Here is a 16,257-nt window from a genome sequence, read left to right as displayed (position 1 = left end):
TGGAAATTGCAACAGAGAATTATGGAAATCAGGCCCCGCAGAACGCATTATAATAATTGGTTTCTAACCTAACCAAACCAAAATACCAACTAAATTATTTAATTAAAATATACCTTGATTACGAAGGGTCAAATACAGCGAGGCTGCATGCAAAATGTAACCTAATCTAACCAAAACACAAACTAAAATCTTCGCTTTTTCTCACCTATTTCTTTTGATTTTTCAATTATTATATCCTTTCTTTTCTTTATTTCGCGCGTCAATATAATTAAACTTTCAATAGTTCAAAACCACGGAATGGACTGAGACCCCCCATCCCTCTCACACACGTCTTCATATTAAACTTTCGATTACATGTTACAGTTAGCCTTTTTTTTCATTTTAAACAACTGATTTGGGCTGTACATTTGCACATTACGAGGGGAGGGGTTATGGGTCAAATATAGCGGGGCTTCATGCAAAATTTAACCTAATCTAACCAAAACACAAACTAAAATCTTCGTTTTTTCTCACCTATTTATTTCTCATATGGCATGAGCTCTAGCAAAATTCTAAGAATCAATAGATTAATTTAAAAGGAAAATCAGAGGCTTAAAGCCGGTCGGGATTTAAAATAAGAGCTCCGAGACACGAAGACCTTCTAAATATCACATTTCATCAAGATCTGATCACCCGTTCGTAAGTTACAAATACCTCTTTTTTTCCGAATTACCAAAATAGGCCCCCTAAACTCCCCCAAAGAGAGAGGATCCCGTGCAGTTATGTCAATCACGTATCTAGGACTTGTGCTTATTCTTCCCACCACATTTCATCCCGATCTTCCCACTTTAAGCGTTTTCCAAGATTTCCGGTCCCCCCCAATAACACTGGGTCCGGTCAGGATTTAAAATATGTGAGTTACGAGGTCCTTCTAAATATCAATTTCATTAAGATCTGATCATTCCTTCGCAAGTTAAAAATACCTCATTTTTTCTAATTTTTCAGAATCAACCCTCCCCCTCCCCCAACTCTCCCAAAGAGAGCAGCGGTTCAGGTTATGTCAATCATGTATCTAGGACTTGTGCTTATTTTCCCTCCAAGTTTTATTCTGATCCCTCCACTCTAAGTGTTTTCCAAGATTTCAGGTTCCCCCCTCTGACTCCCCCCAAAGTCATCGGATTTGGTCAGGATTTAAAATTAGGGCTTTGAGACACGATTTCCATCTAAACATCAGGTTTCATTAAGATCCGATCACTCGTTCGTAAGTTAAAAATATCTAATTTTTTCTAATTTTTCCGAATTAACCGTCCTCCCACTCCCACCCCCCTTCAGAGGGTCAAATCGGGGAAACGACTATTTCTAATATAACCTGCTCTGGCCCCTGATAAGCCAGCCAAATTTCATCGTCCTAGCTTATCTGGAAGAGCCCAAAGTAGCAAAACCAGGACAGACAGACAGACGGACGGACCGACAGAAATAGCGATCTCTATATGTCACTTGGTAAATACCAAGTGACATAAAAACTATATTTTTCATATATTCGATTACTAGATGATGAATGTCGTCATAATCGTAGGTTAGAACCATATATGACGTCATGACACCTATAAGTTATAGTTAAATAAGTCCTATCGGTACCTTTATGCCGTTGAGTATGTTAGTGTAATCAATGTTACCTAGGGAAGGACTTAGGGAGTAAAAAGGACACCACCACCCCACAGCCTCCCTATTATATGTCTACTAAAAATGATCCTGGGAATCAAGAGAGATTAGATTACCCCCCCCCCTAAAAAAAAAAAAAAAAAAAAAACGATTCATTATTTTTCTAAAGGTTCGTAATAACTAGAACATGTCGAACAAAGTATCTAAATAGAAGAGTGGCGTCACTCACGGTACCTATAAGTTATAGTTGAATAAGTCCTATAGGCACCTTTCTGTCGTTGAGTATGTCAGTGTAATTAATGTTACCTAAGAAAGAATTTCGAGAGTAAAAGGGACACCATCACCCCACAACCCCCCTATTATATGCATAATAAAAAAAATAATCTAGGGTATCAAGAGAGATTAGATTACCATCACCCCTCCCCTCAAAAAAAAACGATTATTTATTTTTCTTAAGATTTGTGGGGTCTTGTATAACTAGAATATGTCAAACAAAGTATCTAAATAGAACAATGGCGTCGATCACGGTGCCTAGAAGTTACAATTGATAAGTTTAATAGACACCTTTCTGCCGTTGGGAATGTCAGTTTAATCAATGTTACCCAGAAAAGAATTTCGGGAATAAAAGGGGCCGCATCACCCCACATCCCCCTTATTATAGGTGTAATCAAAAATAATCCTGGAAATCAAAGAGATTAGATTACTCCCCCCCCCCAAAAAAAAAAGATTCTTTATGTTTTTGAAGGCTCGTGGGGTCAAAAAAAATTGACATTAGTACGTGTTTGTTGAGGCTCCACGCACACTTACACAAGGATACGCCGGCTAATGCACAATTACATAGACTAATGTACATAATTTTACCGAGCCTCAAATGAACCAATTTTGTTAAATGAATGTTGTTAATTTAAATTTCAAAATAAATTTATATTTTAACTCTTAAGTATGAATAAAGTTCGTCTTTAGGAAGGAATGTTTATCATCGAGCGACGTTAGTTCCTCTCAAAAGATGTTATTACAATTGTATTAAAATAGAACAGTAAGCTTGATCACAAAAAAGAAAGCTCAACACTGGTTACAAGAAAGCTCATTGGATTCAATTTATCAAATACGAGGATGTGTATTTGTCCTAGTTTTTTTATTAATCCTAGAGATTGAATTTCAATGATATTGAAATAGCACATTAAGCTTGATCACAAAAAAGAAAGCTCAACACTGGTTACAAGAAAGATCATTGGATCCAGTTTATCAAATACGAGGATGTGTATTTGTCCTAGTTTTTTTATTAATCCTAGAGATTGAATTTCAATGATATTGAAATAGCACATTAAGCTTGATCACAAAAAAGAAAGCTCAACACTGGTTACAAGAAAGCTCATTGGATCCAGTTTATCAAATACGAGGATGTGTATTTGTCCTAGTTTTTTTATTAATCCTAGAGATTGAATTTCAATGATATTGAAATAGCACATTAAGCTTGATCACAAATAGAAAGCTCAACACTGGTTACAAGAAAGCTCATTGGATCCAGTTTATCAAATACGAGGATGTGTATTTGTCCTAGTTTTTTTATTAATCCTAGAGATTGAATTTCAATGATATTGAAATAGCACATTAAGCTTGATCACAAAAAAGAAAGCTCAACACTGGTTACAAGAAAGCTCATTGGATCCAGTTTATCAAATACGAGGATGTGTATTTGTCCTAGTTTTTTTATTAATCCTAGAGATTGAATTTCAATGATATTGAAATAGCACATTAAGCTTGATCACAAAAAAGAAAGCTCAACACTGGTTACAAGAAAGCTCATTGGATCCAGTTTATCAAATACGAGGATGTGTATTTGTCCTAGTTTTTTTATTAATCCTAGAGATTGAATTTCAATGATATTGAAATAGCACATTAAGCTTGATCACAAATAGAAAGCTCAACACTGGTTACAAGAAAGCTCATTGGATCCAGTTTATCAAATACGAGGATGTGTATTTGTCCTAGTTTTTTGATTAATCCTAGAGATTGAATTTCAATGATATTGAAATAGCACATTAAGCTTGATCACAAAAAAGAAAGCTCAACACTGGTTACAAGAAAGATCATTGGATCCAGTTTTCCTAGTTTTTTTATTAATCCTAGAGATTGAATTTCAATGATATTGAAATAGCACATTAAGCTTGATCACAAAAAAGAAAGCTCAACACTGGTTACAAGAAAACTCATTGGATCCAGTTTATCAAATACGAGGATGTGTATTTGTCCTAGTTTTTTTTATTAATCCTAGAGATTGAATTTCAATGATATTGAAATAGCACATTAAGCTTGATCACAAAAAAGAAAGCTCAACACTGGTTACAAGAAAGATCATTGGATCCAGTTTATCAAATACGAGGATGTGTGTTTGTCCTAGTTTTTTTATTAATCCTAGAGATTGAATTTCAATGATACTGAAATAGCACATTAAGCTTGATCACAAATAGAAAGCTCAACACTGGTTACAAGAAAGCTCATTGGATCCAGTTTATCAAATACGAGGATGTGTATTTGTCCTTGGTTTTTTGATTAATCCTAGAGATTGAATTTCAATGATATTGAAATAGCACATTAAGCTTGATCACAAAAAAGAAAGCTCAACACTGGTTACAAGAAAGCTCATTGGATCCAGTTTATCAAATACGAGGATGTGTATTTGTCCTAGTTTTTTTATTAATCCTAGAGATTGAATTTCAATGATATTGAAATAGCACATTAAGCTTGATCACAAATAGAAAGCTCAACACTGGTTACAAGAAAGCTCATTGGATCCAGTTTATCAAATACGAGGATGTGTATTTGTCCTAGTTTTTTTTATTAATCCTAGAGATTGAATTTCAATGATATTGAAATAGCACATTAAGCTTGATCACAAAAAAGAAAGCTCAACACTGGTTACAAGAAAGATCATTGAATCCAGTTTATCAAATACGAGGATGTGTATTTGTCCTAGTTTTTTTTATTAATCCTAGAGATTGAATTTCAATGATATTGAAATAGCACATTAAGCTTGATCACAAAAAAGAAAGCTCAACACTGGTTACAAGAAAGATCATTGGATCCAGTTTATCAAATACGAGGATGTGTATTTGTCCTAGTTTTTTTATTAATCCTAGAGATTGAATTTCAATGATATTGAAATAGCACATTAAGCTTGATCACAAAAAAGAAAGCTCAACACTGGTTACAAGAAAGATCATTGGATCCAGTTTATCAAATACGAGGATGTGTATTTGTCCTAGTTTTTTTTATTAATCCTAGAGATTGAATTTCAATGATATTGAAATAGCACATTAAGCTTGATCACAAAAAAGAAAGCTCAACACTGGTTACAAGAAAGCTCATTGGATCCAGTTTATCAAATACGAGGATGTGTATTTGTCCTAGTTTTTTTTATTAATCCTAGAGATTGAATTTCAATGATATTGAAATAGCACATTAAGCTTGATCACAAAAAAGAAAGCTCAACACTGGTTACAAGAAAGATCATTGGATCCAGTTTATCAAATACGAGGATGTGTATTTGTCCCAGTTTTTTGATTAATCCTAGAGATTGAATTTCAATGATATTGAAATAGCACATTAAGCTTGATCACAAAAAAGAAAGCTCAACACTGGTTAGAAGAAAGTTCATTGGATTCAATTTATCAAATAGGAGGATGTGCAATATTTGTCCTAATTTTAATTAATCCAAGAGACGTTTTTCAATAATGTTGAAATAGCACAGTAAGCTTGATCACAAAAAGAAAGCTCATTGAATCCAATTAATCAAATAGGGGGATGCATAATATTTGTCCTAGTTTTAATTAATCCTAGAGATGTTATTTCAATGACATTGAAATAGCACAGAAAGCTTGATCACAAAAAAAGAAAGCTCAACATTGGTTACAAGAAAGCTCATTAGATCCAGTTTATCTAATAGGAGGATCTGTAATATTTCAAGAAAGACTGAGGGTATTGAATTGAAACTTTTAAAACATATTGTGCATGGATATTGAAAATTGGTTGGAGGGCCACCAGCCGCCTCCTATGCTTTTTAATTGCAATCCCTTCAAAATATTGGATTAGAATTTTGAAAAAGATCTACTTTTAAATGCTCAGAAGCTCAAACAACTATGACTATGGGGATGGCATCAATCCCACAGTTCATTGGTAATTTAGTAATTTGAAAAAAAAAAGAAAATTAAACTAAAAAATTAAATTAAAAAAATAAACTTAAAAATTTAAAGTAATTAAAAAAGTCATTCAGTAATTTAAAATCGACAAGCTATCTTCACTTGATGGTTTTTCGGCCCTTGGGCCACGTTCGTCGTTTTGCACCTCATAATGGAAGAAAACGCCACTTTGCTGATGCACAATCTTTTTCACTCCTCAAATAGGCAAAAGAAATTTCAATTTACTTTCTAATGAAGCGTCTCCCGATATTCTACAACCATCGGTTCGATACAATCGCCCTTATGGAAAAAAGAAGAAAATAATAAAAAAAAATCCGTTATCATCCTTATCAGAAAAATTCCGAAATTCCACACATTTGTAAAAAGGGCTGAAACTTCTGCAACAGGATTCTTTGACATTTTAAATTTTACTGTCAATTTTCACCAAGATCATTCGGCTTTTCAAAAATTGGGCAAATGTTCTCTGGCTCGTAATTTCAAACTTTGTGGAATTTTTATATTTGGAATCGCCATAAAAATCGAACTTAAGTGGCGTATATATTGTTTCAGAACTCCATAGTTTAGAATTTTGGTTACTAATAATAAGAGTCGCTCCTTGCTTAGAGTTCGTTACTACGAACTCTTTGAAACAAAACATAAAAATCAGACCCTTGATAAACCTTAATTTTTATTATAGAAACTAAAGCGAAGATGGCTTACGCTTAATTCAATTACAGCACATGATTAAATTTTGAAACGTCATTGTAAAAACAAAGAAAGACCTTTCTAACAAACTAGGTACAAACTTACCAACAACGACAAAATTCTCATGCCTATCATACAAGTTTGTAAATAAAACCGGTTTTGAGTATTTAATGAAATCGGTTCATCATACCTAATTAAGACGTGTTTTATTAGTACTCTAAAATCATCCCTAATTGAGGTTATGACTTTTCTATTCCAGAATAAGACCGATTTAACGTAAAGGCATTTAGAGATTTTCATAATTTAAGAGCAGAGGAAATGATTGTTTTTTCAAGCTTGTCACGTCAAGAGTTTTTGTCTTAGGAATTTAAATAAGAACAGAATCGTTAAAAATTAATATATTCAGCGAAATAGTCTGGCTTCAGTAAACATTCTCTTATTGAGCTTCATTTGCTTTAGTTAAATCTTCGAATCAATATGCCACCCACTTCCCGTGCTCAAACTGAGCTAGACTCTAGCATTTATTTCGACTTCCAATGCAATAACAAACGGTGGATCAACGGACCTTTCAATGGACCTTTGGATCAACCTCGCCCTCATCCCAGATAATAGTATATTAGTTCATCATGTTGCATCTTATTTGAACTGGAGTCCTAAAAGAACTTTCAACTTCTATAACTGCAGCAAGCACCAATCCCACCATCAGGTTTATAGCCAAAAAATACGAGTGTCACGCCTTGTATGAACCTTGTATGATTGAACGTAAAAAGCTGGTCCATACCTGCACCACAACCTCTACATCCATAACTGCAGCAAGCCCCACCCCCAACCCCATCATCAGGTTTATAGCCAAAAAATACGAGTGTCACACCTTGTATGAACCTTTATGATTGAAAGTAAAAAGCTGGTCCATACCTGCACCACAACCCCTCCATCCATAACTGCAGCAAGCCCCGCCCCCAACCCCACCATCAGGTTTATAGCCAAAAAATACGAGTGTCACACCTTGTATGAGCCTTATATGATTGAACGTAAAAAGCTGGTCCATACCTGCACCACAACCCTTCCATCCATAACTGCAGCAAGCCCCATCCCCAACCCCACCATCAGGTTTATAGCCAAAAAATACGAGTGTCAAACCTTGTATGGACTAGAATCATTCCTCCTACCCTCCACTGTCGACTTTTTAATATAAATGTAAGTATGCAGTCACTTTTTGAATGGAATCAAGCAAGTTTTACATTTGTGTGATTGGACGTAAAAAGCTGGTCCATAGCTGCACCACAACAACTTCATCCATAAATATATTTCTTGAGGACTGATAGTATATAAAAGAACATTTTACTTGATGATTTGAATAATTGTAGCCAAGAAATACAGAAAAAATTTAAGATTTTGAGGATATGAGAATATATGTGACGAATGTTCGCAGCATAGAACCACTGAATTCTCTTTTTATGAAGCCCTCCTAAAATGTCATATCTACCTATTTTTGAACGTGACAAGATTCACAATTCCCAAAAAGAATTCTCGACAAACTTAGGTTCAATGTTATGTGTGCATACAGGGGAGATAGAAGAGTCCCCCACACAACATCCATCAAAAAGAAGTAAAACATTGGGGCCCCAAAATACACTGTTCTCATATTTAAAACCCGTAAAATTCTAGTAAATTGACTTCTTGCTATCTCGGAAAGGGTTTAGGTTAGGAAAATGAAACTTTTAGGGATGGGTCTACAGGCTAAAGTATGTCCCGGGAAGGTATTTTAAAGTACCCACCTCCACTCCTTCTCCCTCTAGAGCGCCCTGAAATTTGCCAACATGACAGGTATATACCTATTGAAATTTTGACAAAACAACATTTTACCTTAATTTTCAGTTACTATTTGCTTTTTCTCTGCCTTTAGTTCTGAAAATACAATTCCTGTTATTTGAGTAGAATTTTGAGCCATATCAATGCTTTTTTTTCAACATTTAGGAAATGTATTTGCATATCTTTAAAACTTTATAAAATGGAATTGAGCAAAGTTATGAAGCTGAAAACAGTTTTGTTGTACTTCAATAAAGCAGAAGATCTATTTTGCAAGGTTTCACGTTTATAACACACATATTTTTAAAGGTCACCAAAGGTCAGGGCCCTCTAGAGGGAGAAGGAGTGGAGGTAGTTGTTTCAAAATACCTTCCCGGGACATCCTTTAATCTGTAGATTCATCCCTGAAAGTTTCATTTTCCTAACCTAAACCCTTTCTGAGATAGCAAGAAGTCAATTAACTAGAATTTTACCTTTTAAACCTCAACCCAAAAGGATAACTTATGATATCCCCTCAAAGGCACTAATCTCTGAATACTGGATATTAAATGTATTATTATATTCCACCGGCTTAATCCATTTCTGAGCTTTCAAAGTCCTGCAAACCTGTAGTCCCCTTGAGTTGATAACAGCCGATCCAATCTCCGCTGCCTCTTCCCCCACTCCTTGTCAAGGTGGTATGTTAAGCACTGGATGGACGGAACACTATCAGTTGAGTCTTTCAATCAATTGTATTTGACGCGGTTTCTATTGAGATCTTAGCTTTGTCAGCTTCTTGGAGTGTCCCCTTGTGTACTGATAACTGGGGCTATGACAGACGTTAAAGATGACAGAGTTCCTTCTCGAAGTTGATGAGTCAACAAGCGTCTGTAGACTAGAGTAGGTAGCTAAGTTATTTGAGACGGTCTTCATGTGATTTTAATTTCAGAACTGTCATGCAACTATTCGCTTGTCTCTGAATATTTTCGAATCCTGTGATATCAAACAGTTCGTGGTAACGAACTGTAGTAAGGAGCGACCCGGCTCAATAGTAACCAAAACTCTAAAAAATGGAATTTTGATACCAATAGCTACATCAAAAGAATCGCATTTTAATGCTGGTTTTAAATATATAAGTTTCATCAAGTTTAGTCTTACCCATCAAAAGTTACGAGCCTGAGAAAATTTGCGTTATTTTAGAAAATAGGGGGAAACGCCCCCTAAAAGTCATAGAATCTTAACGAAAATCACACCATCAGATTCAGCGTATCAGAGAACCCTACTGTAGAAGTTTCGAGCTCCTATCTACAAAAATGTGGAATTTTGCATTTTTTGCCAGAAGGCAGATCACGGATGCGTGTTTATTTGTTTTTTTGTTTTTTTGTTTTTTTTTTTTTCCCCAGGGGTGATCGTATCGACCCAGTTGTCCTAGAATGTTGCAAGAGGGCTCATTCTAACGGAAATGAAAAGTTCTAGTGCCCTTTTTAAGTGACCAAAAAAATTGGAGGGCACCTAGGCCCCCTCCCACGCTAATTATTTTCCCAAAGTCTACGGATCAAAATTCTGAGATAGCCATTTTATTCAGCGTAGTCGAAAAACCTTATAACTATGTCTTTGGGGACGACTTACTCCCCCACAGTCCCCGTGGGAGGGGCAACAAGTTACAAACTTTGACCTGTGCTTACATATAGTAATGGTTATTGGGAAGTATACAGGCGTTTTCAGGATGATTTTTTTGGTTTTGGGGAGGGGTTGAGAAGAGGGGGATATGCTGGGGGAACTTTCCTTCGAGAATTCGTAATGGGAGAAGAAAATTTCCATGAAGGGAGAGCAGGATTTACTAGCATTATTAAAAAAAAAAAAACAATTAAAAAATAAAAGTGAAAAAGCTTTTTCAGCTGGAAGTAAGGAACAGCAATAAAACTTAAAACAAACAGAAATTATTACCCATATGAGGGGCTCACCTCCTTCTAATACCTCGCTCTTTACGCTAAAGTATTTTCGGTAATTTCAACTACTTATTCTACGGCTTTTGTGATTCAGGGGGTCATTCTTAATGAATTGGGATAAAATTTAAGCTTTAGTGTAAAGAGCGAGGTACTGACGATGGGGCGAATCCCCTCATATATGTAATAAAAACATGAGAATACAAAAGTTCTTTACGTAAGCTAATTTATAAGTTACGTAAATCTTTTACCAATAAAAAGATTCGTAAAAAATTAAAAGTTCTAGTTGCCTTTTTAATTAACCAAAAAATCGGGGGGCAACTAGGCTTCGTCCCCCACTCTTTTTTTCTCAAAATCATTCGATCAAAATTATGAGAAAAACATTGAGCCAAAAAAAAAATATGCAAATTTCGTTTTGATCATTCCTCTGCGGAGAGCCAAAATCAAAACATGCATTGATTCAAAAACGTTCAGAAATTAAATAAAAAAAACAAGTTTTTTCAACTGAAAGTAAGGAGTGACATCAAAACTTAAAACGTACAGAAATTACTTCGTATATGAAAGAGGCTGCTTCCTCATCAACGCCCCGCTCTTTACGCTAAAGTTTTTTACTGTTTTAGAAAGAAGAATTGAGAGAAAGAGTCAAACTTTAGCGTAAAGAGCGGGGCGTTGATGAGGAAGCAGCCTCTTTCATATACGAAGTAATTTCTGTGCGTTTTAAGTTTTGATGTCACTCCTTACTTTCAGTTGAAAAAACTTGTTTTTTTTATTTAATACTCGCTAAGGCTCAAATCTGTGTATACCTATGATTAAAGGTATTATTATATCTACTGAAAAAAATGTTGAGCTTGAAGTTCACCTAGTAATCGATACTGACTACAATAGCATCATGAAAAGCATAACTAACTAGCAAATTGCTCTAATTAACCTGTTACTTCACGACCACATAGAGCATAATTTTATTGGAATTGTTCGGGGGAGATAGGGGGGGCAACAATATTTTCAATTATCAAGTTTCTGCGTGCAAAAATTTGTTTACATGTATTTTTGTTAGTTTTGTACGACTCAGGCATAAATTCAGAGGGGATGGGTCGGATAGCCATCGCCCCAGATCCGGCCCTGGTCCATCTTTTACTCTGTTTTTTAATAAGAGTGTCATAAATGCTCTGTATCTCTTATGCCAAATTTTAAGCCCAAAAAAAAACGAAAAGTTAAATTCGACCTGATTGTTTCTCCTGCAACATTCATATAAATAAGAATTAGACCGAACCCATCTATAGATTCCATTCCAAAACAAAAATGTCTAAACAATTTTTTTTCAAAATATGCGATGCTATGTCATAGAAATGAATAGTTTCACAGAATAAAATCACTTAATTAGCAAAGGAGACTTTTTTAAGATACTACACATACTTCAAATAGCAATAATTAAGACCACTCATTTTTTACCTTGCTGAATGTTTCGAAATTTATGTAGAACAATGTCCATGATAAACTAGATGTAATTACAGCAATACAAATTTGTGATAGTTTCTAGTCTTGTTTTGCTTTTATTTGATTTACATCATTCAATCAAATGAAAAATTGATAATTAAATCTAATGAGAGGAATGTGAGTACTGTTAAGGCACTCGCTGTAATTTTTTTTTCTCTGAAGAAGACGGGCCAAATATCTAAGATATTAGGTCAAAATTATTAAAAATAAGTAGTTTTTATGGAAAAAATCTCAGCTTGTTAAGACAAAAACCCTTATATTTATTTTTGCTCAACAAAAGTTAAATATCACTAGCATATATGCTTAAATGGATCTAAAAACATGCACTGAATCCAAGGTCTAATTTAACCACACTATTTAGGCTTCAAAATCTGAGTTTGGTGGTGAAGTTCGTAGAAGCCCTATCCTTTCTATTATAATGTGGCTAATATTTGTATAATGGAAGTGTAACTTCTTCATTTAATGTAGCATTCAAAAGTAAAGCCTATAACTCATTAAAGTTAAAGCCAAACTTACTGGTTCTACGTCCTCATGTCCTCGAAGATCAAGACCAGTGTCAGAAGTCTGACACTCTCAGCTTGTTAGAACAAAAATCTCAGCTTGTTAGAAAAAAAAATCTCCGCTTATTAGAACAAAAATCCTTATATTTATTTTTGCTAAAACAAAAAGTTAAATATCACCAGCATATATTCTTAAAACGGATCTACAAAAGTGTACTGAACCTAAGCTCTAACTTAACCAAACTATTTAGGCTCCAAAATCTGAGTTTGGTGGTAAAGTTCATAAAAACCTTGTCCTTTCTATTATGAGGTGGCTAATATTTGTATCATGGAAGTGCAACCATGTAGCTCTGATCTAGTCAAACTATTTAGGCTTCAAAAGGCGGTGAAGTTCTTTTGGCGATGAAGTTCATAATAACATTTTCCTTTCTATTATCATGTTGCTAATATTTGTGTAATGGAAGTGTAACTTCTTTATTCAATATAGCATTAAAAATTGCAGCCTCTAACTCATTAAAGTTAAAGCCAACCATACTCATTCTACGTCCTCATGTCCCTGAAGATCAAGACCAATGTCAGACGTCTTAATGTTCTGATAATTTTAACCTCAACCGAACTTTGGACAAAATTCCTGAGACTTTTCAAAACGGAATACTTAAAATATGGTGTTGAATTCGAAGCTGAAAAGTCTGAGGTAGTGCTTTATAACCGGAAATGCTCAGTTTCTGATGATATTGAACTTAGAAATCCAAATATCCATCCGTCTGACCTAATTGTTTATCTTGACATTCCAATTGGAATACAATTTATCTCCTAAGAGGACAAATCAAACACCACATTTCAGCTTCATATGCTTCCATAGTCTTTTCTAAGCTTCGTTGCAACTGCCATTATTTGTCAACGCTGTACAACCCTGTTCCTCTCTCCCACAGCCTCAGCATTGTACCCTTCTGGAAGATCCTTAAACACATTGATAAAATCCGGTACACTTTCTTCGGTTTCGCGAGATACCAATTGTGATAACTAATTTGGATCTCTTGATCACATCACTCTTCTGTTCAAAACAGGTTTAACAGAAAGGAAGCTGTTCAAACTACAGAAGAAGAAAAAAACAGACCAATACATGGGAAATATACAATTTGGACTATATATTTGCACATTAGGGAGGACTGAGGGCATAGTAGAGCAAAGCGATGTAGGAATTATATAAGTAAGTATTTTAGGGTTGTTTTTTTTAAACTTGTTTTCAGATTTTTATAGTGTTTTCTTCTCAATAGTCCCTAATTATAGTAATCAATAGTAATTAATCAGCCTCGATAGTGATTCATACAAAAATGATTTTTTTTTTAAATTAAGTCTCTAAACCATAGTTAGCTGAAGGGCGCAAGTCCTGTCCATGACCCACCAAAATATTGCCACGCCCCACTGATGGGGCCTGTGCCCACTTTGGGAATCAGGGTGCTAGATCCTTTGGCTCTTTATATTAACTTTTTGGTAAGAATTGGCCACTAGTGGCTTGCAAGTCAAGGCTGTTGGTGGAAAGTATATTTAGCTAGTGGTTTGTATCACCAAATTCGAAGTAGGCCATCACAGCTTTTAAACAAACTGCTAATACTAGGCTATGAAACAAATTTTTTTCCGACTGTATGGCTGGCCTATGACACTCCCTTAGCTGGAATACAGTCGTGTTCCCTAGTACTTAAGCCTTTAAGTCATCTGTCAACAGAGACTGGTGCAGCAAGCCATGCTGCACAGTTTGGGATGCACCTGATGAGCCAAGCAACCATCATCACTGACTGGCACCTGCAAAGTTTCGTCCTTATTGCTTGCAAGTGCAATTTAATGTAAATCTCACTATTCTCCCTATCATGACGATTAAATTATAGCCATGAAAATCCTGCAAAACCATAATCCAGATAATCCATAAACCATCACTATTGCCAATTTCGTTGAAATAAGTTGATCACAGCAATGGAAACAAAGTCTAATTTTCTTGTTCAGTATCAACACTATAAAGCAATTGGCTTGTCTATTTGTTTACTATGAATCCTTAACAAATAGATCAACTGGGCTGAAACTTGGCAGGAGGGGGGAGTGGAAGGGTGCAGTTTTTTGGCACTTTTACTCACAAATTATACTCAATTCGTCTACATTATTCAATAGTGAAGGGATTATCATGTTGGTTTACCTTCAGTAAGTGTTAAGTTGGAAACTGGATGGAACCACTTTTTGACTTTGCTTTTGTACCAAGAAACATTAGGAAGTACAACGTCAAGATGGGGTAAGGGGAGTTTGCTGCCGAGGGGGTTAATTGGTTGCACAATAATATCAGGATGCACTAAAAATTATGGAAAAGACGCAAAAATACATGTAATAGGCCATTATAAAGATTTCCAAGCCCATAAAATGACAAAAGCTTGATGAAAATGAAATTTATTAGACTATAAAGATGATTAACTACTTACCTTTTAATGGAGGAAGAGGTTGGAGATCAGCCTCTGTTCCTGTAACATATCTTGAGGATCCTTGACTCTTCTTCTGTTTCTTCTTTGAAGCTCGTTTGGCAAATGGATCTATTTTGTCCACAAACCCCCCAGTGGACATCATTAAACTGTTCTTAACTTTCTCCATTTTGGGGTCCTTGGGATCCACTTTTGATTATTTTTAGAAACACTTAACACAATTCAAATTATATATTTATGGAACTTGATTGATATGATTTGATAATTTGGTGGTTATCATCCCACTTCTCTCTGAAATACGAAAAAGTAAGAAGATTAAGTAACCCAAAATAAACATAAAAAAGTTAGTAGCATTTAGTCTGGTAGATGGTAAAATTGGGTCATTTAACTATTTGACCATTGCTTCACACACCCCACAAAGCTATATTTTACTAGTGTGAATGAATTGTGCATCTGATATAACTGAATGTGAGTGGAAGATCTTCAGTACATAGGTGGCCATGTATTAAAAAGCTGTTATAAAGTTATGCATCCCTGTATCACATTTAACCCAATATACACATTTTTTGGGGCTGGAAAACTGAAACACAATGTGCTTTTATTATTGTGTTTACTATTATTCTTACATGTGTACACAGACAATATAACAATAATAAAGCAAATTTTCATTCGAAACTGCAATTCTACTATAATTAATCACTGAGGTCACTGAACTCAAGAACACTAACCAGGGGTAAACTATACCCCATAAAAAGTATTATCTGCAATATTTGGCAACCTCCTGCTTGATTTAGGAGTCAATACTCTATTTCATCTTACAACTAGTTCATAATGGCTTGGATCCTATACTGCTCATTTTTTTAATCAACCAGTGAGGATAAGGGTTCATGGGTAAAACCTGCACAAAAACAGAGTATACTGAATGAATCAGCCAAATATGGCACAAAAACTGCAACATTATGTGATGTAGAAAGGAGATAGAACGCATGGTTGATTCATGCCCATACCTGAGAAAAGAACTAATACTGTCAGAGTTCCCTTGGCTGATAAATTTCCAGAAGATCTTCCAAACCCTTTGCACATCAACAACCAGAACAAAGGCTGGACAACTCGTTTACAATTATTATTTTAGTAGAAAAGCTTTTGAAACCACTGTGCCATCTCACTGTTACAATATGCTGTTACTGTGCATCCTCACTGTGTCAATTGTTCCAAGATGTGCATGCATTATGAGTCTGTAGAATATAACTAAGTTAATCTGCAAACCAAAGCAGAATTGTAAACTCGTAAATAAAAAGGTAATAGGTAATATATTGACGTGAAGACAGCTAATTACAGTATTTCACAGTTGGAGAGCTCCAAATCCAGCCCCAAACCTGTGCTCTTAAAGAAGAAGAAGCAAATATTGATGGGTTGGTCAATATCAAATCAATATCAATTCATGGAGAATGAACAACAGCAACAGCAACGCTTAAAGAAATTTATAATAAAAGTTCTTGTGATATTTACCCAGATTTATCAGCAGTCAGTTGAACCAATCTTA

At 35.0% G+C, this 16,257-nt stretch overlaps 1 protein-coding gene across 4 annotated transcripts in view; it reads right to left on the bottom strand.

Moving 5' to 3' along the window:
* Positions 1-16,257, bottom strand: part of LOC136028703 (serine/threonine-protein phosphatase 2A 56 kDa regulatory subunit epsilon isoform-like) — an 85,359-nt gene that overhangs the window by 55,435 nt on the left and 13,667 nt on the right. For all 4 annotated transcript variants that reach the window (XM_065706555.1, XM_065706557.1, XM_065706556.1 and 1 more), the window contains exon 2: positions 14,718-15,005. In XM_065706555.1, the coding sequence (XP_065562627.1) occupies positions 14,718-14,883 (166 nt within the window). In that variant the 5' untranslated portion in view covers positions 14,884-15,005. The remainder of the gene's footprint in view (positions 1-14,717; positions 15,006-16,257) is intronic.

Source organism: Artemia franciscana, chromosome 7, assembly GCF_032884065.1.
Source record: "Artemia franciscana chromosome 7, ASM3288406v1, whole genome shotgun sequence".
NCBI classification, from domain to species: domain Eukaryota; kingdom Metazoa; phylum Arthropoda; class Branchiopoda; order Anostraca; family Artemiidae; genus Artemia; species Artemia franciscana.
This window is presented reverse-complemented; position numbering and strand designations above follow the sequence as displayed.